We start from the raw sequence: 27,696 nt of genomic DNA, 5'->3' as shown, positions 1-27,696 counted from the left end.
GCTGCTTCAGCATATACATAAAAATGTATACAGTGTATTTCAGGCTGAACCGGATGGACAGATGTCTTTTCAGCCTTACAAACTATGTTACCATGTTATGCTGCTACCACTGAGGAGATATTGTGCAGGTTATGTGCGTCTATAAAGTGGTTTCGGGGAAATGGCTGGGGGCTGATATAAGACTGATGCCTGGGGGCTGATATGAAGCAGATGGCTGGGGGCTGATATGAAGCTGATGGCTGGGGGCTGATATATGTCTGATGGCTGGGGGCTGATATATGGCTGATGGCTGATCTGAGGCATGGGGGCTGATCTGAGGTCTTATTTATATTTGGTCTATTAGCTTTGGTCTGATTAGGTGTTATTTACATTGGGGTCTGAGCTGAGGTCTGATCTGAGGCCTTATTAACATTGGGGGTCTGATATGAGATCTGATTGAGAATTAAAAAAAATTGGGGGTCTGATTGGGGCTATGAGTTGAGGTCTGATTAACACTGGGGGTCTGATTGCTAGTCTGATCTGAGGTGTAATGAAAAATATTTTTTTCTCATTGTCTTTCTCTAAAACCTAGGTGCATCTTATGGGCTGGTGCGTCTTTTAGGGCAAAAAATATGGTATATATTAAACGTATACATTTTTTACAGGACTCTTCAGGATGGAAAAGAGTAATGCACTATGCATTTGCATTCTTTTTTCCCCAAAGTATATGTTAAAAGTAGGGTAAAAGCGTGACGTGAACCCAACCTTCCTAGGTCCATTACACTTTGAGAAAGGAATCCTCATAATCAGCTGCGGGATACCTCCACCCACTCCTATTCTCCTGAAGATGATTGACAGCTTTCTCCCAATTACTCTGCACAGGGAGAAAAAGGGGCAAGGGTGGGCATAGCTATCCCACAGCTCATGAATACAAGGACTTCTTCACAGTGCAATGCCAGAACTGCAGCTAGTAAATGGTTAAATGATCAGAAACTATAACAGTAGCAGTATAAGGTTGTGTGAGATTTATTATATATACAGTATATTTTATTGCATCACATAAAAATATATCAAATAGATTGTTATATTACACACAATTGAACTTCGCAGCAACTAAGACAAAGCTAATTGCTGTCAGACAAACTCAAAACTGCATTTTCAACTCGTCACAATGTATGAATGTAAATGAGCACATTATCCTGTCAAATTGATAAAAAAAATGTAATTTTGGCAACTAGCACTGTCAAATACACCCAAAAAAATCTGTATAGAAATGAAATAGACTGTAATTGAACCGATCATTCAATAAATAATAGTTTTCTGTGCAGTGTCAGATTGGATCACTGGGGGGACAAAGGGATCCTCCAGTGGGTCCTCCCTTCTAGTAAAAAAGCACACCACCACTCACAAGCCGTAGACCTTCTATAAGGTCCGCTGGCTGTACTAAAAACCCCAGCTAATCCTCTTTTCCAGCATATATGTGTGTATCATGTGTATATGTATCTATATGTAAAATGTAATATGTATGAACATGTCTGTAATGTCTACGTCACCTTTGCCAGTTCTCCCAAAATGTACTGAAGACTCTGAGAAATGGTGGATCTTCCAGCGGAGCAATCAAATCTCCTATGTGCCACACCTTTTAAAAATTATATTTATATCATCCTATGTCGGCTCTTCTTTCCTGGGTGCCACCACAGACAGTGTCCTGACATCAGCCTAGGCATCAGGATTTTGTCTGCGGTGAACGGGAGGGAATTTCAGCATTTGGCAGGGAAAAGGAGCAAAGGAATCGGCATGTCTAGTCTGGGGTCTGTATTTTGGGGATATTCTGGAGTCTGTATTTATGGTGAGTCTGGTCTGGGGTCTGTATGAGCTCAGGAACACTAGTCTGTATTTATTTAGGGGTTTGTATTTTTAGGTAGTTTATATTTATTTAGGGGTCTGGGCTCTGTATTTGTTCTAGAAGAACAGAGTGTCCTGCTCCTAGTCTCCTGTATCCATTTGGGGCGCCAGCGCTGTAGAATCAAGTTACATTCTACAGAGCTGGCTCCCCTACTAGATATACCAATGCCCCAGATGCTCTGTTTCCTGAAGTAGTTATGAGCAGCCAGCAGAATAGAGTGCGGTTAGTCCATGCTGCGATTTTTTTTATATATTTTTTTATGCACTTATATAGCGCTACTATATTCCGCAGCGCTTTACAGACATAAGCATCCAAACCAAATTACCCGGAGGAAACCCACGCAAACATGGGTAGAACATACAAACTCCATGCAGATGTTGTCCTTGGTTGCATTCGAACCACTGAGCCACCGTGCTGCCCATGATTTAGAAGCATAATCTGCTATACAAGTTATATGGAAAAATTATTACTGTGTACACTCATGAAATTTGATAACTTTTCTACATAAATGAAGGATTTTATGAAAATTAAAAACTCGAAATTAACATGCATCACTTTTGTATGGATGGAAGGTGGTCCCTTACGATCAATTCCTCTGGTGGGCTATATGTACCCCAATCTGATGATGTCACTGTGTATTGAAATAATGAACGATACTAGGTGGTAGAGTTCCAGCTCCACGCCTGCATGTGGGCTATCATGTGGACAGACCTATCTGAGAGGAGGAAAGCTTTAACAAGTAGTAATACACAGCAGTGACAGAAATGCTGAGAAGAGAGGGGAGAAAGCAGAGTGATGGTGGACTATGGCTGCATTGTACCATCAGTGGTTACACTAAAGCAGCTTTAACACGTAAAATGCTGTACAGCAGAGCTGGGCAATCATAGAGAAACGCAGAAATACCGAAATAATATGGATAGCCCTGAAGATCTAACACAATAAAAATAAAAGCATTCCCAAGAAACTGACCCTTCTAGGCCGTAAACTGTTGCTGCAACAATTGGATTTTTTCCGCATTAGGCCACATGCACTTGGTGGGCAGATTTACTAATAGTGTCGTTCTTGGCATTGTCTAAGAATACAAATCACAGGCTTAATATTACACAAATTTACGATTCTGGTGCATGGATCTTTGTAAATTTGGAGTATCGTAAATCCTGCACCTACAATTCTGTCAGTGTGCCAAAAATGTGTCCTTGCGGCAAAAAACTGACTAGTCTAAATTTACACCGGCCATAAGTTGGCATAATTTTACTCCAATATATTTTGGTGCACGGGGCACATTTAGACTACGGTTCCTTTCTCAAAAAGCTAAACCCCCTTGTTGGGTAAAACAGTAAACATGGTGCAGAGCACACCAAAAAACTGGAGCATTTTCAACAGTAAATCTGTCCCATTGTGTATTTTACAAGGGGGTTTTTGTGTGGAAAATCCCTAGCATAAAACAGTACCAGCTAAGGAGATGAGGTGTTCAAAATCTCTTCTACATGGTGTGTAAATTGTGTGTAACTGTGCGTAAATTGACCTGGGGTGACCAGGGGCGTACATACAGGGGTCGCAGTTGCGACCGGGCCCGGCACTCCAGGGGGTCCGGCCGCCTGTGGACCCCTGGCCCCGCCATGCAGTAGTTCTGTGGGTGCTGCGCCTGCCTGTATAACCCGGGCGGCCGGCCCAGGGCCTGCCGCCCAGTGTTGCATTTCTGCGCTGCGCACCCTCCATTGAGTCTCCTCCCCCTGAGTCTCCTCCCCGGGGGCGGCCGCACCGAACATGAGGTTTCCCTAGGCTGCGCAGGAACACAACAACGCCGAGACGCAGCAGGGAGAAGGCGCCGGAAAAGCTTTGGAAGAGCGCTCTGGAGTTCAGAACTTCAGAGTAGACGGAAAGTGGGGTCTGATGGGGGCTGGCTTTATAACTATCTCTGCTATATTTCTGTAGCCTGGTGCCTGGAACCTCTGACTGCCCAGTTGGGCTGAAACTACTACACCCAACATGTTCTGGCAGTAATAGTAAATGGATATTGGTGCAATTCTGAGCTACTAGTCTATATAATACATATGTAGTCTACATATGTATTATATAGACTAGTAGCTCAGAATTGCACCAATATCCATTTACTATTACTGCCAGAACATGTTGGGTGTAGTAGTTTCAGCCCAACTGGGCAGTCAGAGGTTGCAGGCTACAGAAATATAGCAGAGTTAGGCAACTTTCACACCTGCGTTAGGTGCGGATCTGTCTGGTATCTGCACAGACGGATCCGCACCTATAATGCAAACGCTTGTATCCGTTCAGAACGGATCAGTTTGCATTATTCTTTCTAAAAAAATTCTAAGTCAAAACGGATCCGTCCTGACTTACATTGAAAATCAATGGGGTACGGATCAGTTTTCAATTGCACCATATTGTGACAGTGAAAACTGACCCGTCCCCATTGACTTACATTGTAAGTCAGGACGGATCCGTTTGGTGTCCGCAACCAGAGCGGAATGGAGGTGGAACGGAGCCAAACTGATGCATTCTGAACGGATCCTTATCTATTCAGAATGCATTGGGGCTGAACTGATCCGTTTTGAACCATTTGTGAGATCCCTAAAACGGATCTCATAAACGGAATTCAAAACGCCAGTGTGAAAGTAGCCTTAGTTATAAAGCCATTGATAGGCCAATGAAGTATTTTACCATATGAAGGCAAAAGAAATGCATGACAAAACCAGCTCTGCTACATAATGTGGCAGAGCTGGTTTTACGTGGGAAATGCATTGCTGGTACCTGATGCTGACACCTGCAGACCTGGTGAAAATACAAATTTAGGCATGCTGCTGTCTGGTGATGCTGGGAGTTGTAGTTGGGGCGTACATACAGGGGTCGCAGTTGCGCGCACTTACGTGACGTCACAATGTTATCAGCACTGCAGGTCTGCAGGTAGTTGGGAACAGAGGAGCGCGGGAGCCACTACTAGTCTGCCACTGCCCCCTTGCCCAGTATTCTGACTCTATACTACAGTCACTCACCCCACCTCGTTCTCTCTCTCTCTGCCAGCCTGAGCCAGGCCCAGGAGCAGCGCTCATTCAGCCAGCCAGAGCCCACACTGAGCCCAGCCAGCCTCCAGCATTCAGCCTTGCCAGTTGCCACAGACTTTCAGCGGGTCGATTCAGCAGCTTTCAGCCTGAGCCAGGTCAGGTAAGAGTTACTATCTGGCCTTGGTATGTTCTGTATATTATTATATGTGAGCTGTCCTGGTATAAGTTATACATCTTTTGGTATATTAAGATGTATAACTTATACCAGCTGTACATATATACCCATATAAGGAGATACCTAGGTTATATCATCAGCGTGGTCCACTATATCGCTATATACAAGAAGATGTTATACCGAATATCATCCTCTTGTATATAGTAATATACAGTATATAATATATATATAAACACACACATACATACACATGCGTGCGGCGGGGGGCGGCGGCGGGTTGGGGGGGGGGCGTCGACGGGGAGGGGGCCCCATGGATCAGTTTCGCACCGGGGCCCCATGGATTGTGTGTACGCCACTGGGGGTGACTGTGGGGATTTTAAACTCTGCAGCATGTTAATTGTTTATGTGGGTTTTCAGTGTAAATTTTCCCCTTGGCAACGCAAAGGGTAAAATCTGGGGCAAATCCACGCCAAAATTAGTGACAAATGGAATTTTGGTGAAGAAACGCAGTGAAATCTGTGTGTATGCATGTGGCCTTGGGGTGTTCCATATTTATGACACTCAATAAGTAGCAAGAGAAGAAAAGTGGGAACCTCTGTATCGGCTCTGTCAGCAGGGATGCAATACTAGGTAAGTATTGGTAAAAGCAGATGTGGGCAATGGGTTTCAAGGGCGAACAGCCCTCTTCGTCAGGACTATTACCCTTTATGACACTGGAGTACTTTCAGGTGCCTCTTGCCAAAAAAGGTGTTTCCTTATACCAATCTACTGTCTAATCAGTTCCGATATAACAGTATTTTAGGCATATATTTAGGCAGACCTAGCTGGGAGATGACGCTTGGACACTGTTCACACTGACAGTGACACAGGGATGCAGGGTGACGGGGGCACGGGGCTGACGTCTAAACAGACTGTACTAAGAGGAGCACATCTGAGAAGGTTCTGTCACTAATCACCAAAGGATTGCTCAAAAGAAAATGGGGTAATAATAAAAAGTCAACTAGAAGCTGTCCCCATTATAAAGCCAATAGCCTTCCCGTGAAAATAGAAGTGGCTGGCATTTTTAGCCTGTCCTTGTGAAAGATATTTCTTTTGTCTACTTTCTTCCTGTGGAAGCTAATCTGTAAATAAGAGACACATGTGGAGAATAATAATGCTCAGAAATCAAAGGGCAAACGCAGACCGAGTAGTGTGCAGAATTGGGAAGGAGATTGCTATAAATCTATTCAGCGGAGCACATGCCACCTCGCTGAGGCTCCTCGCTCTCTTATCTCCACTATTGTTTGGTGAGGCACATCAGTGAAATCTCCTTCACACTTAATACAATTTGCAGCTTAGGGTCCTTATTAATTTGCAGCTATAACTCTCCAGCATGTTTACTTCTACATCCCATAATGCTTTGCAACCAAAAAGATGAACAAGTTCTGGTAAGGTCTTGTTCATTCTTGCGTTGTTCTGTCAGAGGAACTAAAGACAGAAAAAAACAGATCCATTAAAGGGACTGAATGGTAGATACAAAGACCTTACGCTTCTATCCATTTAGTCACATCATATTACCACAGCAGACAACACTTTTTCTCCTCTCATAAAGAACTGTAACCTGACAGAACTGACACAAACTGATGTGCAAAAGAAGACTACTTTCAAACCAGCGTTTTTGCTGGGTCCATCATGGATCAGCAAAATGCTTCCGTCATGATAATACAATCGTCTGCATCCGTCATGAACGGATCCGGCTGTATTATCTTTAAAATAGCCATGACGGATCCGTCTCTAAAACCATTGAAAGTCAATGGGGGACGGATCAGTTTTCTATTGTGTCCGAGAAAACGGATCCGTTCCCATTGACTTACATTGTGTATCATGATGGATTCGTCTTGCTCCACACCACATGGCGGACAGAAAAACGCTGCTTGCAGCGTTATTCTATCCGCGATAGGAGCGCAACCAAACGGAATGGAATGCATTCTGGTGCATTCTGTTCTGTTCAGTTTTGTCTCCTATGATGGTTCTCAATAGCGGAAAGGGAAAGCGCAGATGTGAAAGTAGCCTAACCCATTCAATCAAATGGGGATTAAAACTGATCAGTTTTCTTCCATTTTTCGGTTATTGTAAGGCTGGGTTCACATATGTACTGTGAACACCGGCAGTGTGTTCCGACGGAGGAACGAGTTCACAGTATCTGGCAAAGGCAGATACACCGTGCACTGCCGAATCCCCATTCACTGTAATGTAATCCGGTAGCTTTCTGCCATACAGTCATGTCTCATCTTGAGAATTGACAGCCACAGATTCCAAATGCAAATAGCACACTTGATATGAACTCTGGACCTTTTATCTGCTCATTGTAATTGGGATAATGAAGGAATAACACACACCTGGCCATGGAACAGCTGAGAAGCCAGTTGTCCCATTACTTTTGGTCCCTTAACCCCTTAGGGACACAGCCTTATTTCACCTTAAGGACCAGGCCATTTTTTTCAAATTTGACCAGTGTCACTTTAAGTGCTGATAACTTTAAAACGTTTTTACTTATCCAGGCCATTCTGAGATAGTTTTTTCGTCACATATTGTACTTCATGACACTGATAAAATGAAGTAAAAAAAATAATTTTTTTTGCATAAAAAAATACCTAATTTACCAAAAATTTTGAAAAATTTGCAAATTTCAAAGTTTCAGTTTCTCTACTTCTGTAAAACATAGTAATACCCCTAAAAATTGTGATGACTTTACATTCCCCATATGTCTAATTCATGTTTGAATTATTTTGGGAATGACATTTTATTTTTTGGGGATGTTACAAGAAATTTTTCAGAAATTTACAAAAACCCAATTTTTAGGGACAACTACAGGTCTGAAGTCACTTTGCAAGGCTTACATAATAGAAACCGCCCAAAAATGACCCCATTCTATAAACTACACCCCTCAAGGTATTCAAAACTGATTTTACAAACTTCGTTAACCCTTTAGGTGTTGCACAAGAGTTATTGGCAAATGGGGATGAAATTTGAGAATTTCATTTTTTTGCCTAATTTTCCATTTCAACCCATTTTTCCATTAACAAAGCAAAGGTTAACAGCCAAACAAGACTGTATCTTTATTGCCCTGACTCTGCCGTTTACAGAAACACCCCATATGTGGCCGTAAACTACTGTACGGCCACACAGCGGGGCGTAGAGTGAAAGGTGCGCCTTTTGGTTTTTGGAGGGCTGATTTTGCTGGACTGGTTTTTTGACACCATGTCCCATTTGAAGGCCCCCTGATGCACCCCTAGAGTAGAAACTCCATAAAAGTGACCCCATCTAAGAAACTACACCCCTCAAGGTATTCAAAACTGATTTTACAAACTTTGTTAACCCTTTAGGTGTAGCACAAGATTTAATGGAAAATAGAGATACAATTTCCAAATTTCACTTTTATGGCAGATTTTCCATTTTTATATATTTTTTTCAGTTACAAACCAAGGGTTAACAGCAAAACAAAACTCATTATTTATGGCCCTGATTCTGTAGTTTACAGAAACACCCCATATGTGGTCGTAAACTGCTGTATGGGCACACGGCAGGGCGCAGAAGGAAAGGAATGCCATGCGGTTTTTGGAAGGCAGATTTTGCTGGACTGTTTTTTTTGACACCATGTCTCATTTGAAGCCCCCCTGATGCACCCCTAGAGTAGAAACTGCAAAAAAGTGACCCCATTTTAGAAAAACTACGGGATAGGGTGGCAGTTTTGTTGGTACTAGTTTAGGGAACATATGATTTTTGGTTGCTCTATATTACACTTTTTGTGCGGCAAGGTAACAAGAAATAGCTTTTTTGGCACTTTTTTTTTGTTATTTACAACATTCATCTGACAGGTTAGATCATGTGGTAATTTTATAGAGCAGGTTGTCACGGACGCGGCGATACCTAAAATGTATACAATTTTTTTTATTTATGTAAGTTTTACACAATGATTTCATTTTTAAAACAAAAAAAAGTTTTAGTGTCTCCATAGTCTAAGAGCCATAGTTTTTTCAGTTTTTGGGCGATTATCTTAAGTAGGGCATTTTTTGCGGGATGAGATGACGGTTTGATTGGCACTATTTTGGGGTGCATATGACTTTTTGATTGCTTGCTATTACACTTTTTGTGACGTAAGATGACAAAAAATAGCTTTTTTTACACCGTTTTTATTTTTATTTTTTTTACGGTGGTCACCTGAGGGGTTAGGTCATGTGATATTTTTATAGAGCCGGTCGATACGGACGCGGCATTACCTAATATGTATACTTTTTTTTATTTATTTAAGTTTTACACAGTTTTTAAAATCATGTTTTAGTGTTTCCATAGTCTAAGAGCCATAGTTTTTTCAGTTTTTGTGCGATTATCTTGGGTAGGGTATGATTTTTGCGGGATGAGATGACGGTTTGATTGGCACTATTTTGGCGTACATGCGACTTTTTTGATCACTTTTATTACCTTTTTTGGGAAGTAAGGTGGGCAAAATTTTTATTTCATCATAGTTTTTTATTTTTTATTTTTATGGCGTTCATCGTTCGGGTAAAGTAACATGACCATTTTATAGATCAGGTGGTTACGGACACGGCGATACCAAACATGTGTAGGGAATTTTATTTTTTTCATTTTTTATCAGTGATAAATGTGTTTTTTGATTTTTACTTTACTGGGTCTGATGTCTGTATAATACAGTACAGTACACTATATAGGGTATTGCACTGTATTTTACTTACACTTTGTCTGAATAGATCAATGCCTTTAGCACAGATCTGTTCAGCACCATGGACAGCAGGATGTTGCCATGGGAACCTTCCCCGTCTGCTCGGTTGTGGCCACAACTGCGCAGACGAGGAAGGGTAAGGAGGGGGGCTGTCTGGGGGCTCTCTCCCTCTCCATCTGGGGGCTCTCTCCCTCTCCGTACGGACCACGGTATGGAAAGGGTTAAACGGCTGACATCGCATCACAGATGTCAGCCGTTTATACCAGGGTGTCAGCAATGTGCTGACACCCTGGTATACCCACTAGCCACCAACGATTATTCAAGGGGAGGCGGGCGGGGGATCGCGATCCCGCCTGCCGCATCGCCCGCCTCCCGCACCGCCCGCAATTTCCCCCCCTGCACCTCCCACTGGGTTAAAATCATTCAGGGGTGCAGGGGGGGGGGGGGTGAAACATATATATTTTAGGAATACTAAAGTTTCTGATCCCCGCGGTCAGGGACCGCGGGGATCAGAAACTGCAGAAAGCGCAGCAACCCGCAGGTCTGAATTGACCCCCCCCGGGCATTTAGCCGAGGTCTGAGTTTAGCAGCACTAGTCTGAGTTTAGCAGCACTAACTGGATAGTATCTGACTTTTCAGGGACACACCCCCAACAGGGAACACCCATCTGGATATTCATTGCAAACTATCAGCAATTCATTCATACCTTCTAGCAGGAATAATCGGCTCCAAATTGGCTCCAAAATGGTTATTACATGAGGAATGCAAATAGTTTCTAAAACAGACATGTCAGGAGAGGTACCCTATAAAATAGCATTATATTGATTTATGATGGTATGTAACCCTTAGGCCCCTTGCAGACGAGTGTGTCCGGATTAGGTCCGGATGCGTCCGGGTGCATTGCGGCAAACCCGCGCGAGTAGGTACGCAATTGCAGTCTGTTTTGACTGCGATTGCGTTCCGTTGTTCAGTTATTATCGCGCGGGTGCAATGTGTTTTGCACGTGTGTGATAAAAAACTGACTGTGGTACCCAGACCCGAACTTCTTCACAGAAGTTCGGGCTTGGGATCGGTGTTCTGTAGATTGTATTATTTCCCCTTATAACATGGTTATAACGGAAAATAATAGCATTCTGAATACAGAAAGTACAATAGGGCTGGAGGAGTTAAAAAAAATAAAATAATATAACTCACCTTAATCCACTTGTTCGTGCAGCCGTCATCTCTTCTGTCTTCTTTTGTGAGGATTCTTGCGATTTTCACACAACCTAATTCATTTCTATGGGGCCTGCGTTACGTGAAAAACGCACAAAGAGGAGCATGCTGCGATTTTCACGCAACGCACAAGTGATGCGTGAAAATCACCGCTCGTGTGCACAGCCCCATAGAAATGAATGGGTCCGGATTCAGTGCGGAAGCAATGCGTTCACCTCACGCATTGCACCCGCGCGGAAATCTCGCCCGTGTGAAAGGGGCCTTAGGGGTCATGCACACGACCGTATGTATTTTGCAGTCCGCAAAAACAGATCCGCAAAAAATATGGATGATGTCCGTGCGCATTCCGTATTTTGCGGAATGGAACAGCTGGTCCCTAATAGAACAGTCCTATCCTTCTCCGTAATGCGGACAATAATAGGACATGTTCTATTTTTTTGCGGAACGGAAATATGAACATACAGAAACGGAATGCACACGGAGTAACTTCCGTTTTTTTTGCGAACCCATTGAAGTGAATGGTCCCGCATACGGTCCACAAAAAAAAACGGAACGGACACGCACTGAAATCTGCAGGTGTTCGCAAGGAAATCCGTGTTGTCAATCCACATCAATTGGTGCGGATTTGCATGCAGATTTTATGCGGATTTTACTCTCCCCATTAAAGTGAATAGAGAAAATCCGGTCAGGAAAAATAAGATAAATTGACATACTGCGGATTTTAAAATCTGCACTGTAGGTCAAAATCCGCAATGAAAAAATCTGCATCGTGTGCATGAGAATATCAAATTCTCATAGAATACAATATACATGACTTACAGTGCGGATTTTCCGCGCTCAAATCCGTGCGGGAAATCTGCACGCAATCCTGATTGTGTACATTTAGCCTAAGGGTTACATAGCATCATAAATCAATGTAATGCTATGTGACCCTGTGAGTGCTAGGGAGGTCAGTATAGGAGCTTCTGCGACACATGCTGCGAGCTCAATGGTTTGAACTCGCTCGTGGGAAACCAGCCTTAAAGGGGTTGTCTCACTTCAGCAAGTGGCATTTATCATGTAGAGGAAGTTAATACAAGCCACTTAATATATTGTTATTATCCATATTGCTTCCTTTGCTGGCTGGATTCATTTTTCCATCACATTATACACTGCTCGTTTCCATGGTTACAACCATCCTGCAATCCAGCAGCAGTGGCCGTGCTTGCACACTATAGAAAACAGCGCTGGCCTCTATGGTGGCCGGGACAGTGGGAACTCACTTAGGTGGTGCTTTTTTCTATAGTGTGCAAGAACAGGCCACCGGTGATGGATTGCAGGGTGGTTGTAACCATGGAAACGAGCAGCGTACAATGTGATGGAAAAATAAATCCAGCCAGCAAAGGAGACAATATGGACAATCACAATATATTAGGAAGTGGCTTGTATTAACTTTCTCTACATAAATGCTATTTTTTTAATTGTCTGATGGGATACTTGTAGGAGCTGTGCCTGGCAGAATAAGGCCTCTTTCACACGGGCGTTGCGGATAAATGTCCGGGTGCGTTGCAGGAACACCCGCGATTTTTCCGCGCGAGTGCAAAACATTGTAATGCGTTTTGCACTCGCGTGAGAAAAATCGCGCGTGTTTGGTACCCAAACCCGAACTTCTTCACAGAAGTTCGGGCTTGGGATCGGTGTTCTGTAAATAGTATTATTTTCCCTTATAACATGGTTATAAGGGAAAATATTATAGCATTCTGAATACAGAATGCTAAGTAAAACAGGGCTGGAGGGGGTTAAAAAAAATAAAAAATCATTTAACTCACCTTAATCCACTTGCTCGCGATGCCGGGCATCTCCGTCTGACTCTTTTACTGTATAGGACCTGTGGAGAGCATTAACTATAGTTTAAGGACCTGGGATGACGTCACTCTGGTCATCACATGGTACGTCACATGATCTTTTACCATGGTGAACCATTTTTTTTTTTTTTTAACCCCTCCAGCCCTGTTTTACTTAGCATTCTGTATTCAGAATGCTATTATTTTCCCTTATAACCATGTTATAAGGGAAAATAATAAGGTTCGGGTCTCCATCCCGATCGTCTCCTAGCAACCGTGCGTGAAAATCGCACCGCATCCGCACTTGCTTGCGGATGCTTGCTATTTTCACGCAACCCCATTCATTTCTATGGGGCCTGCGTTACGTGAAAAACGCACAAAGAGGAGCATGCTGCGATTTTCACGCAACGCAAAAGTGATGCGTGAAAATCACCGCTCGTGTGCACAGCCCCATAGAAATGAATGGGTCAGTATTCAGTGCGGGTGCAATGCGTTCACCTCCCGCATCGCATCTGCGCGGAATACTCGCTCGTGTGAAAGGGGCCTAAAAGTTCATTTCACACTGCAGATTATAAAGGAATCTACAAAAGCATGTCTGTCCTGCTCTTTCCAGACCCAAAATTGTGATGCCAGTAGTTTTTTTTTTTGGACTCTTTTTAAATATTATTTGTGGGGGAAAATTAGAACAAAATTTGCAATTCTGCTATTGTTTTGAGGGTTTAGTTTTTCCAAAATTCACTGTGGTAAAAACTTTTTTTTAAATAAAAACCTTTTGTTTACAAATATATATTTTTTACATAAATAAAGCAATAGGGACACAACAATGGCAGTTTTTTTTATTGTTTAGATTTTTTGGGTAAATGATAACAGGGAAAAGGAGGTCCTTTGAGCTCAAATTTATTTTTTTCAACGCTGTGCAATACCGTCCTTGCACATATCTGCCGTACACATACGGTGGATGACACTACACCCTTGCCTAAACGGACACACAGTGTTATACCTAATACAAGACCTGAAGAAGCAGTGCAAGACTACCAGAGAATGTGGGTGTCATGTACCAGCCCTCAGGCCCTGCACTAGGCTTAACACAGTGAATCCGTTTCACAAACAGTCTTCCTTTAATGAAAAGTGTATCTTCTAAGTGGAAGAGAATCACCCGTGAAATGTGAACAGTCTACAAATGTATGAATTTACAGACTGTCTGCATCACGGGCGCTGGAGAAGAAACTGTAATCCCTGCACCGAGAGAAGCTGTGGTGAAAGGTTGGCTGCCTGGACAGCTGCTGCAGTCTCTCAACAGCGTGGTGGTGGAGTACAAATACACTGCGTGCAGAATTATTAGGCAAATGAGTATTTTGACCACATCATCCTCTTTATGCATGTTGTCTTACTCCAAGCTGTATAGGCTCGAAAGCCTACTACCAATTAAGCATATTAGGTGATGTGCATCTCTGTAATGAGAAGGAGTGTGGTCTAATGACATCAACACCCTATATCAGGTGTGCATAATTATTAGGCAACTTCCTTTCCTTTGGCAAAATGGGTCAAAAGAAGGACTTGACAGGCTCAGAAAAGTCAAAAATAGTGAGATATCTTGCAGAGGGATGCAGCACTCTTAAAATTGCAAAGCTTCTGAAGCGTGATCATCGAACAATCAAGCGTTTCATTCAAAATAGTCAACAGGGTCGCAAGAAGCGTGTGGAAAAACCAAAGCGCAAAATAACTGCCCATGAACTGAGAAAAGTCAAGCGTGCAGCTGCCAAGATGCCACTTGCCACCAGTTTGGCCATATTTCAGAGCTGCAACATCACTGGAGTGCCCAAAAGCACAAGGTGTGCAATACTCAGAGACATGGCCAAGGTAAGAAAGACTGAAAGACGACCACCACTGAACAAGACACACAAGCTGAAACGTCAAGAGTGGGCCAAGAAATATCTCAAGACTGATTTTTCTAAGGTTTTATGGACTGATGAAATGAGAGTAAGTCTTGATGGGCCAGATGGATGGGCCCGTGGCTGGATTGGTAAAGGGCAGAGAGCTCCAGTCCGACTCAGACGCCAGCAAGGTGGAGGTGGAGTACTGGTTTGGGCTGGTATCATCAAAGATGAGCTTGTGGGGCCTTTTCGGGTTGAGGATGGAGTCAAGCTCAACTCCCAGTCCTACTGCCAGTTTCTGGAAGACACCTTCTTCAAGCAGTGGTAGAGGAAGAAGTCTGCAGTCCTCCATCACACGCGTCCAAGTACTCCACAGCGTGGCTGGCAAGAAAGGGTATAAAAGAAGAAAATCTAATGACATGGCCTCCTTGTTCACCTGATCTGAACCCCATTGAGAACCTGTGGTCCATCATCAAATGTGAGATTTACAAGGAGGGAAAACAGTACACCTCTCTGAACAGTGTCTGGGAGGCTGTGGTTGCTGCTGCACGCAATGTTGATGGTGAACAGATCAAAACACTGACAGAATCCATGGATGGCAGGCTTTTGAGTGTCCTTGCAAAGAAAGGTGGCTATATTGGTCACTGATTTGTTTTTGTTTTGTTTTTGAATGTCAGAAATGTATATTTGTGAATGTTGAGATGCTATATTGGTTTTCACTGGTAAAAATAAATAATTGAAATGGGTATATATTTGTTTTTTGTTAAGTTGCCTAATAATTATGCACAGTAATAGTCACCTGCACACACAGATATCCCCCTAAAATAGCTAAAACTAAAAACAAACTAAAAACTACTTCCAAAAATATTTAGCTTTGATATTAATGAGTTTTTTGGGTTCATTGAGAACATGGTTGTTGTTCAATAATAAAATTAATCCTCAAAAATACAACTTGCCTAATAATTCTGCACTCCCTGTAGTAGTGGCAAGTGGTCCAATTCCTGACGTCATGTTTGGTCACCGTGGGCAATGCCATTCTTTTTTTCTACACTAGTTTTTTATGGACCTTCACTGAGTTGTGGTTCTCTAACATACTTCACTAGCAGTCGCTGCTTTATTTCTATAAGGACAAGCACCCATATCTCAGATACTTATGGTCTCACGCACTATTTTTGCAACGTGTTTAAATGGTTGTAAAAAAAAAACTTAACAAAGGGGGATTTATAATTAGGGTAATATTTGATCTAAGTTTTTCTTGAGTCTGCATTGGTGTAATATGAGCCAAATTATCGAACCGTAGAGGTTGTTTGTTAAACTTTTGTCTACAATGGCTACTCCAGTTTTCTGCACCACTCCCTACACCCCCCCTAAAAAGAGTGATAAATCTGTGGTGAGACTAATTAACATAACACTACCTCTTTTCCACCCACTTTTCAATACTGGAATGAGTGGTGTAAAAACTCAAAAAATGTACTTGTTTCTATATAAGAGTTTTAGGTGACTTTTTTTTTGTACCATTAAAAAAATTGTTCTTTTCTAGCTTTTTCAAGTCCTATAGAGAAGTTGTGTGTTTTAAAAAAAAAAAAACTTTTGATAAACCAAAACGCTTTGTATGTATTGCATTACATATATTACAATAGACTTTAAAGTAACATCTGGCTGCACAAAAAACTGTGTAAAATGCTCTGAAAAGGCCACGATAAACACTACAAAATCCAGGCTATAAAGGTCACTTGTAAATGTCTCCTCAGCGGCCACTAGCTGGTTTAATCTATATAATGCTATGTACATTACCTATTTAGGTCAATAGGTTCCATAAATAGCTGTATGTTCCATATATACCATCATACCCCATACAGGCAGCAGCAGGTTCCATTTTTGTGTGACATTTTTGTGTAGGTTTATGATTGCTGGTCTAGAAATGCAATAAAACAACCTTATTTAGGGTCCAGCTACACACCGACAGGTGATGCCCGACAAAACTAGCATGAATTTCAATGGTTTCTCTATGGGACATGGTAAATGTTTCGACTGTAGCGTGACAGTCACAAAAATTCCATCCAAGTCAGATTTTCGGCAATTGTTGGGTCACAGTCGCAACATGTCGCATTGTGACACCATTGAAATACATTACATCAAATGTCAAGTGACTTTCTTGTCAGATAGCCATATCTCTTTGTGTTGCCAGACTAGATGTTGTGCGACACATGTCATCGTGTAGCCGGACCTTAATCAGGTCATATAGAGCAATGGCGATCTTCACTGACACAGGTGCTGCTGAGGGACCGCCAAACAAAAGTCCTTTCTTGAACAGACATTTGAAGCTGTTCCCTGTTATCCTCAGTAAAGGTGACGCATGCATTAAAGGGGACTCTAAGGCCCCTTTCACACGAGCGAGTATTCCGTGCGGGTGCAATGCGTGATGCGAACGCATTGCGCCCGCACTGAATCCGGACCCATTCATTTCAATGGGTCTGTGTACATGAGCGTTGTTTTTCACGCATCACTTGTGCATTGCGTGAAAATCGTAGCATGCTCTATATTCTGCGTTTTTCACTCAACGCTGACCCCATAGAAGTGAATGGGGCTGCGTGAAAATCGCATCGCATCCGCAAGCAAGTGCGGATGCAATGCGTTTTTCACGGATGTTTGCTAAGAGATGTTGTTTGTAAACCTTTGTTTTTTTTATCACGTGCGTGAAAAACACATCAATGCGCATTGCACCCGCCCGATAAAAACTGAACAACTGAACGCAATCGCAGGCAAAACTGAATGAACTTGCTTTCAAAATCACACATTTTTAACTAAACGCATCCGGACCTAATCTGTATCGCTTGTCTGCAAGGGGCCTAACATCACAACAACTTTTTAGGTTGAAGAAACTAAGGCAATCAGCTCTGTTCAGACACCCTTGTGATCAAATGGGATCACCACTGGTACCTGTACCTGGCTATGTACTTCTTCAGCAGAAGGTCTACAGGTCAAACTTGGTATAACATGCAGCCATTTAAATAAATAGCCATTTATGTGATATATGGCAGGATGGAGTCTGTTAGAGTGAGAGCTGCTGTATGCAAAGGCTCTCTGCTCTGGCAAATAGAAGGGGGGGGGGTTCAAGTGGGTAATATATATATATAAAAAAAAAAAACATAACCGGTATCAGTCCGTGTGAAAAGACCAAATTATTACAATATAATGTTCTTTATCCTGCACGGCAAAGGCCGTAAAGAAAAATTTTATTGCCACCAAAGCCAGAATTGCCATTTTTTGCTTACCTTGCCTCCCAAAAAAATTGTATGAAAAAAGTTCAAAAAGTTGTACATTCCCCAAAATAGTAGCATTAAAAACTACTATTTTTCCTGCGAAAAAATAATCCCACACACCTATCCACTGAAATTTTTCAAAGTTATGGGCATAAAAATATGGCACGACAAAGCAAATTTATGTATTTATTTTGTAAAAACAAGTGGGGTCATTTATCAAACTGGTGTAAAGTAGAACTGGCTTAGTTGTCCATAGCAACCAATCAGAATCCACCTTTCATTTTCCAAATAAGCCAGTTCTAATTTACAGACACAGAGTTATATAGATGCTCACCCGTCTATTGTCATATAAGGTGCTCAAAGTCTAACTGACTCAGCCAGTCAGAAGAGATATGTAAAGATACATTTTGTTGATAGACTGGCACCAGGGCCGATTCTTGGACCAGGCGGGCCGGGTGGCCGCCCGAGGCGCTGTCAGAAGGGGGGCGCCAGCAGGGCACAGCAGGAGAAGAGCGCTGCACTTCCATTATGGAAGCGCTCACTCATCTCTATAGTCATCTGTATCACCGTCCTCAGGACGGCGATACAAATGTCTGTGCTGCGGCAGGGGAGCGAGAGGTGTGTCCCCTCCCTGTTCCTCTGATAGGCTGCCAGCACTAGGCCGGCAGCCTATCAGAGGCCGATGCAGGCGGCGCGATGACATCATCGCACCGCCTGAGCCAGCGAGGGACACAGGCCGGAAGAGGCCTGCATCGCATCCTGGAGGAGGTAAGTAAAAGTTTTTTTATATTTTTTATATATATGTACAAATTACAATACTGGCACATAAGGGGGGCTGCTGGCACATAAGGGGATCTACTGGCACATGAAAGGGGGGCTACTGGCATATAAGGGGGGACAAGTGGCACATGGGGGGCTACTGGCACTTGATAGGGGGGCTACTGGCACTTGATAGGGGGGCTACTGGCACATAAGGGGGCTACTGGCACATGATAGGGGGGGCACTCTGGCTACTGGCACTTGATAGGGGGGGCACTCTGGCTACTGGCACATGATGGTGGGGGGGCTCTTATTGCTGGCACATGATTGGGGGACATCTATGGGGGCTCTTATTACTGGCACATGATTGGGGCCATCTATGAGGGCACATCTTACTGGCACATTATTGGGTGGCACTATAGGGACATCTACTGAGGCTAAAAAGAAGGTTTTTTTTATATGGGGGGCTCTGTATAGAGGCATTTTATACTGGGAAACATTATGGTGGGTGCTATGAGGAAGGGGGGGAGAGGAGCACTATGGGGTCATCTACGGGGGCACTAAGAAGGGGGATTTTATATTGGCACATTATGGGAACATTAGCTCAACTGGGGACATTACAAGGGGTTATGTTTTGCACATTATAAGCAGAATTATTTCTACTGGGGGGCATTATGGTGGGCTTTATTACTCCCCCATGGTATGACCCCCTAGTAGCAGCACCAGCCTCTCCCTGCTCTGCTATTCCTCTGCCCATTCTCCAAATCCTTATTATGAAATCTTTCTCATTAGGATAAAACACAACATCAGCTCCCCCGAGCCCTCGGCCAAAGTGTTGAAGTGGTGTCCGAGATCCCCAAGGGCCAAGCCAAGTAATTGTAAGTTTTCATGAGGAGTATGTTTGTTATACACATATAGCATACACTGTGCCACACAATATACAGTATACCTCTACACTGTGTAGGGGCTATACTGTTTATTGTACAGCATGGCACAGAGGTTATATTGTCCGGAATGGTGTAACCTGCATACATTTTATGTACAGTATACAGTAATCCGCCTTGCCATCTATGCTTTGAATCTGGTTTTATATGTTACTTGGTTTTTGTACATTTACTTGCGTGTGCTAGTTGAGACCTGCTGTGATTGGGTTTTAGTTAGTCATTAAATGCTAACATGACAGTTTTTTGGTTTTGCACATTATTGATGATTGTATTTCATGACTACTCTTCTAAGGGTATTGCCTTCCTTTATACTGCAGTTCTCCTGTACCACTCTGCCTGCGACTTTTAGCAGTTTAAGCAGTAATTTAGGATTTTCTTTTGCTCTCAATAAATCTTGTGTTAAGCATAAAAAATATATATGGTGAGACGGTTGCAAGTACTCTTCTGCTACGATTTCATTGAGCAGTTTTGACGGGGGGGGGGGGGGGGGGGGGTTTGACACAAATTTTACCTAGAAACTGCACTGACTGGCACACTACATCTGGTAGCAAGTAGAGAACACACAGGTAATATTTCGTAGTTCATAGTTTATTCTACCCTATTTACAGTTAAAAGTTAATAAAAATTCATAATAAAAAAATATATAGTATAAATTATGAAAAGTGAGCAGTAGAAAATAAAGATAAGAGTTAAAAATATAATAGAATAAGTCAAGTCTGAAAATGGATCAAATATAAAAATTGAGGCATAGAATATAATAAGTAGTCGCCACAAAAGAAAATTATCGCCAAAATGGAATAGCTATGAGTGTTCCTGTTGAGGATATCAATTAACCAACGATTTTGTAATAACTGTATTTCCACAGTAACCCAGTGATATAGTATTCAGATGTCCCCAATAATCGGCAACATAGTCTTTAAAAGGTTAATAGCTGCATAGTCTGATGTACACTACTTAATCTCAGCAGAGTGGCATTAATGAAATATTGTAAAAAAATTCAGGTATATCAGGTGGGACAGAATGGCTGTCCCCAGCTATCTCAACCCATAAATGTCCGATTTTGTGGTAGTAATTCCTGCTATATTGAGTAGTGCGGCTATTTGAATAAATAATCCAAGTCTTGTAGCAGGCAGGTATTGTTTGTATTTCTCCTCTGGCGTCCCACACGGAGGTAATACACTGCCTGCTATTACCTTTCTAGCGTCTTCTTGTGAGTACCATCACTCCAGTGGATCGTCCGATTGCAGTTCACTGGCCGCTCTCTTCTGCCAGTGCGTGCCTGGCAGGCTCGGCATCCCACGTGGTGCTATATAGACTCGGCGTCCCACGTGGTCTGTGCTCGCTGATTGTGTGAGTCGGGAAGGCTGTGGTAGAGCTGCGGGTGTCTTTGATTCCCCAGACACGTTTCGGGGTCTAACCTGACTCCTTCTGATTATTTTTATATTCTATACCTCAATTTATATATTTTTATTTTTATATTTGATCCATTTTCAGACTTGACATATTCTATTATATTTTTTACTCTTATCGTTATTTTCTACTGCTCACTTTACATATTTTGGACTATATATATTTTTTGATTATGAATTTTTATTAACTTTTAACTGTAAATAGGGTAGAATAAACTATGAACTACTAAATATTACCTGTGTGTTTTCTACTTGCTACCAGATGTAGTGTGCCAGTCTATCAACAAAATGTATCTTTACTGTTCAAATTTACACCAGTTTCATAAGTGACCCAAAAGGTCTTTCATTTTTTTTAAAGTAGTAAAATGTGGTATTGTCGTAATCCTACTGACCTGCAGAATAAGGCAACCATGCAATATTTACCACATTGGAGGCCATAAAAACGAAACATAAAAAAAATGGAATTGCACCTGACATTTCTTTTACAGTTTCCAAAACAAATTATAGAGCGCAATAAAATCCTAGCTTGTCACACTGCCATAGCAAGAGAAAAAAAGTTCTGGTCTCTTGAAAAGTGGAGAGGAGAAAATGAAGTGGTTTGGTCCTGAAAGGATTTCTGAAAATGATGTAATAGAAGAAATGGTAAAAGAAAGGAATATAACTTGTTGTAATTGTCAGCATTATCATACACCATGAGGCAGATATGGCTGCAGTATCTGAAGGCCTCTTGGCATTGCTATTTATGTACACTAAGCTGTGTAGTCTTATATATACTGTATACAGAGAGTCTGCACGGTATGTTGTGGTCGTACACAGCTATTATACTTCTGCACTGTCCACAGGGATAAAATCTACGGGGGAATTGATTTTTAGACTCTGAAAGTGCTGTGTAAATCAAACATGTGATGCCAGGAGATATACCAGTGGAAAAGTCTTTGATTAAGAGTCACATTTCTGTAGGACTTATTTATACCTAACCTAAGCTTCGCAGACAAGTTTATGCCGATGATACACTGTTCCTACCGGAAAAGCAGGGTCCTTTTGATACTACAGTTAAATCTTTCTGTTGTTTGCAGGCGGATCTCCTCAGGAAGCATTCGTTCTGATAAGTGTCTCCATTTGATCCACATACTGGCACATAGTTAGTGTGGCACTGCAATATAAAGAGGCATTTGTTAAACTGGTAAGAAAAGATAGGAAAGTTACGTCTATAATATGGCACCTTGGTGCACAGGGAACAATGATTCTTACATTCCATGAGACTATTTACAGGTAATGCCTGATATTACAGATATTCTGCAGAAGGCACCACGGAATGCCCTATGTTGAAGTGTGCAAGAGACTCCCAATATCAGCTTTGTTCTAATACAGTCTGTGTTGGAGTACTTTAAGCCACATTTATCAAATGTCTCATCTGTAAGGCTACTTTCACACTAGCGTTCAGAGCGGGTCCGTCTGATGTCTGCTCAGACGGATCCGCTCCTATAACGCAGATGTTTGGATCCGTTCAGAACGGATCCGTCTGCATTATAGTTTAAAAAAAATTCTAAGTGTGAAAGTAGCCTGAACGGATCCGTCCAGACTTTACATTGAAAGTCAATGGGGGACGGATCCGTTTGAAGATTGAGGCATATGGTGTCATCTTCAAACGGATCCGTCCCCATTGACTTACATTGTAAGTCTGGACGGATCCGCTTGCCTCCGCACGGCCAGGTGGACACCCGAACGCTGCAAGCAGCGTTCAGGTGTCCGCTTGCGGAGCGGAGCGGAGGCTGAACGCTGCCAGACTGATGCATTCTGAGCGGATCCGCGTCCACTCAGAATGCTTTAGGGCTGGACGGATGCGTTCGGGGCCGCTTGTGAGCCCCTTCAAACGGAGCTCACAAGCGGACACCCGAACGCTAGTGTGAAAGTAGCCTAACCTAACACTTCTGTCTAGAAAAGCTACTCCAGTTTCCCTACGCCACCCTCCTACTGGAGTGAGACTGCCACTTTTAAAACAGTCTCAATAATAAATCTGGAGTGACGCTCATTAACATAGCTAACCACGCCCACTTTCCCCACCCAGTGAGTGGAGTAAAACTGCAAAAAGTCGCAACATTTTTATGCGAGTGATAAAGGCAATATAAAATCAGGGCCATGTTCAACCGCCACTCCATTCAAACTCCTCCTCATTGCATGACTGCACTGGGAGGGCTTGTGACCTTGTTCTAGTGGCTGGTGAGGGCCCCAGTAGTCGGGCTGAAGTAATTCAAGACTCCGCCTTATAAAATGTATGTGGTTTGTAGGCTGCAAGTGAATAGCTTTACCAAACAGCAAACATTTTTAATTATAGGTTAGAAACTGAGGTGCATATCAATAAAGGTGGAAGTGGATAATTGGAGGGATGGTTTAAGGGGAGCAGAAAAATGTATTATTATGTACAGAACCTGTATTATCTGTTTCAGTGTCTTTAGTCTGTAAATTTGTAATGGAGTTGTTTTCTGAATGTCGATGCATACTGTTAAGTACTAATTCATATATACAGTACATGCTCTGGAAATTACAGTGGTACTTTCACACTAGCGTTGTTCGATCCGGCAGGCAGTTCCGGCAACAGAACTGCCTACCGGATCAGGCAAACCATATGCAAACGGTAATATGTTTTTTCCGGATCCGTTAGATGGATCCAGTATCATCCAGAATAACGGATCCGGTATTTCATTTGTTTCAAAGATCAAAAGCAAAAATAGCTTCTCCTATGTCCCGGCGCATGCGCAGACCGGAAAGCCAGATCCGGCAACGTGGCAATTTCCGGAACACTTGGTACCGGATCCGGCATTAATATAAAATAATAAAATTTACATCTGTTTCCAGGCGCAAATGTTGGTAAATTTTTTAAGGTCGAAGTCCCAGTCCCGGCAAGCCCCCACCACACCCTCAACCATGCTATGTGATGAATGCAGCATAAAAAAGCCTGTGCAAGAAAATATTATCACACAGGCTTTCAAAATGTCGCAAAAAGGGGGTTGTCTGACATTTTTACACCAAATGTTCAGAAATGACCCCAATTAAGTATGGAATTGTGAGAAGGAATTCAAACACCAGGGTGTGCCATAACAGATACTGTAACAGCAATACCCAAACAAAGGAGGATTTTTTTTTAAAATGATTCCAAATCTGAGGTTCTTCTGGTTTGCCTAATCTAATAGGGAAATGTAGTATTTATACATGATACAATGCTTCAATAATGGTATACAGATAAATAATATTAATGGATGAGCAATTTTAAGACCAGATTCATAGGTTGGTCAATAACTCATAACAGTAGGCAGTGCAGCCACTGTATTCAATGGTATGACACAATGAAGTAGAAAAACAGCTGAAGTGGGGTTCTCCTCAATAAATATAGGTAATATATATGACACATTTGGTAATAAATGTGGATATAGCACATCTAGACAATATATCTACCCAACAGTAAGCTTATTCCTGTCTGCCTTTGTGTGGACATAAACCGAGACATTCGCTAGTTTATTTACTGCAGTACAAATGGTGTGTTTCTAAGACACTGCAGGTGACCACAAAACAAATGCCTATCCAAAAGGAACAGCTTTTTTTCCAATAAAACCATGGCTTCTCAAGGAAACAGATGAATGTTTACTTGCGATGCCAATGGCAATTAAATTAATGACCAAAATTTTTTTACTCGTATCAAAGCACTGAAATAAAATGGGGGTAGGGGCAGAAATGGACATGAGAGGGGTCAAGAAACTTTCTGTATGAATGCTGAGATGTTCAGTGGTTTTCATGGCATACAGCTTTGTATGGTACATGACCATTAACCATTGACTATTAATTGTCTGCAGTGATCACACGCTGGTACAGAATGGTATCGCTCCAGGAAAATATTCCGACTGGTGGGAACGCTGAAGTATTGGTGATGAAGGAGCATTGGATCTAACAGGGGAGTAATGTTAGTTTTTTTTATTTAAAGGGGTATTCACATCTCAATCAATGGGGGCATATTGTTAGTATATGCCCCCATTGTCTGATAGGTGAGGGTCCCACCGCTGGGACCCGCACCTACAACGAGAACGGAGCGGGGAGAGTTGCGGCTGGAGGACCGCGGGGTCCGTCCACCACCAAGAGCTGCTCCCATAGAAGTGAATGGGAGCACACTGCGCACGCGCAGCCCCTGCTCTTATTCATTTCCATTGGGCAGACGGAAATAGCCAAGCTAGCACTTGGCTATTTTCGGCAGCCCCATATAAATGAATGGATGGCGGCTGTGCATGCGCAGTGCGCCCTCCGTTCATTTCCCCGCTCCGTTCTTACTGTAGGTGCTGGTCCCACCTTGCAATATACCTTCATTGTCAGATATGGGAAAACCCCTTTAAAGGCAACCTGTCCCCTTCTTTATACTGCCCTTACTTATTCTTGCACCTCTGCACCCTCTACATCTGAAGGTCCGTACAACTGGTGCAGATTATCTAGGTATTCTATTGTAAGCCTCTCTCTTTCTAATGCTAGTGACCCTGACACCATGGTAGTTTTTCTCTTTAGATTATTGGTGTGGTTAGAGATCTTTTTCAGGCAGTTTTTTTCTGTTGGCAGAAAGGCAGCAAATCATTATAATTATTATAATTATGCACCTGCAAAATTTCTTAGACACCCAGATGGGGTAAAAGATTTAGAAGCTGGAGAAAAAAAAATCTATTAGAAATGTATTAACCATAATTGACACTGAATGATTCATTTCTTATGAAAATGCTAAAAGACAAAATTCTACATAATAATTTCCAAACAGGTGCAGAAAATTCACTACCACTTATTTCACATCACAGATCATCAACAGAAAAAAAAAAAGACTTAAATTCATTTCTCAAGTTATTTTTACAGGTACTTGAGTGGATTGCACAGAACTTTCTTAGGGTTTTGTTTTAAAGTTGTGCTTCAGTTTGGAGGTATTTTATTACAGTAGTCAGTAGTCTTACTGATATAATCTCATTAATAGAATTGCCACTTGGGTAATATAATAGTATTTTCTCTAGGGCTCTTAGGTGACAGTGGCACGTTAAGGATACATTTGTAAAAAAAAAATGGCCATTAGAAACAGACACACTGTCAGATTTCATGGCATTTTTTTAACCATTTGTGCATCCATTTTCTGTCTGTCTGTCCTTTTTTAGCAGCCATTTTGCATCCATTTTAACCACCTCAGCCCCCAGTGCTTAAACACCCTGAAAGACCAGGCCACTTTTTACACTTCTGACCTACACTACTTTCACCGTTTATTGCTCGGTCATGCAACTTACCACCCAAATGAATTTTACCTCCTTTTCTTCTCACTAATAGAGCTTTCATTTGGTGGTATTTCATTGCTGCTGACATTTTTACTTTTTTTGTTATTAATCGAAATTTAACGATTTTTTTGCAAAAAAATGACATTTTTCATTTTCAGTTGTAAAATTTTGCAAAAAAAAACGAGATCCATATAGAAATTTTGCTCTAAATTTATAGTTCTACATGTCTTTGATAAAAAAAAAATGTTTGGGTAAAAAAAAAATGGTTTGGGTGAAAGTTATAGCGTTTACAAACTATGGTACAAAAATGTGAATTTCCGCTTTTTGAAGCAGCTCTGACTTTCTGAGCACCTGTCATGTTTCCTGAGGTTCTACAATGGCCAGACAGTACAAACACCCCACAAATGACCCCATTTCGGAAAGTACACACCCTAAGGTATTCGCTGATGGGCATAGTGAGTTCATAGAACTTTTTATTTTTTGTCACAAGTTAGCGGAAAATGATGATTTTTTATTTTTTTTTCTTACAAAGTCTCATATTCCACTAACTTGTGACAAAAAATAAAAACTTCTATGAACTCACTATGCCCATCACGAAATACCTTGGGGTCTCTTCTTTCCAAAATGGGGTCACTTGTTATACTGCCCTGGCATTTTAGGGGCCCAAATGTGTGGTAAGGAGTTTGAAATCAAATTCTGTAAAAAATGACCTGTGAAATCCGAAAGGTGCTCTTTGGAATATGGGCCCCTTTGCCCACCTAGGCTGCAAAAAAGTGTCACACATCTGGTATCTCCGTACTCAGGAGAAGGTGGGGAATGTGTTTTGGGGTGTCTTTTTACATATACCCATGCTGGGTGAGATAAATATCTTGGTCAAATGCCAACTTTGTATAAAAAAATGGGAAAAGTTGTCTTTTGCCAAGATATTTCTCTCACCCAGCATGGGTATATGTAAAATGACACCCCAAAACACATTCCCCACCTTCTCCTGAGTACGGCAATACCAGATGTGTGACACTTTTTTGCAGCCTAGGTGGGCAAAGGGGCCCATATTCCAAAGAGCACCTTTCGGATTTCACAGGTCATTTTTTACAGAATTTGATTTCAAACTCCTTACCACACATTTGGGCCCCTAGAATGCCAGGGCAGTATAACTACCCCACAAGTGACCCCATTTTGGAAAGAAGACAACCCAAGGTATTCCGTGAGGGGCATGGCAAGTTCCTAGAATTTTTTATTTTTTGTCACAAGTTAGTGGAAAATGATGATTTTTTTTTTGATTTTTTTTTCATACAAAGTCTCATATTCCACTAACTTGTGACAA

At 42.0% G+C, this 27,696-nt stretch overlaps 1 protein-coding gene across 1 annotated transcript in view; it reads right to left on the bottom strand.

Annotated features, from left to right (window-relative positions):
* Positions 1-27,696, bottom strand: part of TMEFF1 (transmembrane protein with EGF like and two follistatin like domains 1) — a 275,685-nt gene that overhangs the window by 110,929 nt on the left and 137,060 nt on the right. Inside the window, exon 3 of the mRNA XM_040433077.1 lies at positions 22,111-22,240. Coding sequence (XP_040289011.1) covers positions 22,111-22,240 — 130 coding nt within the window. The remainder of the gene's footprint in view (positions 1-22,110; positions 22,241-27,696) is intronic.

This window comes from Bufo bufo, chromosome 5 (genome assembly GCF_905171765.1).
Source record: "Bufo bufo chromosome 5, aBufBuf1.1, whole genome shotgun sequence".
Classification (NCBI taxonomy): Eukaryota; Metazoa; Chordata; class Amphibia; order Anura; family Bufonidae; genus Bufo; species Bufo bufo.
Note: the sequence above shows the minus strand (reverse complement) of the source record. Positions and strands in the feature narration are given on the sequence as shown.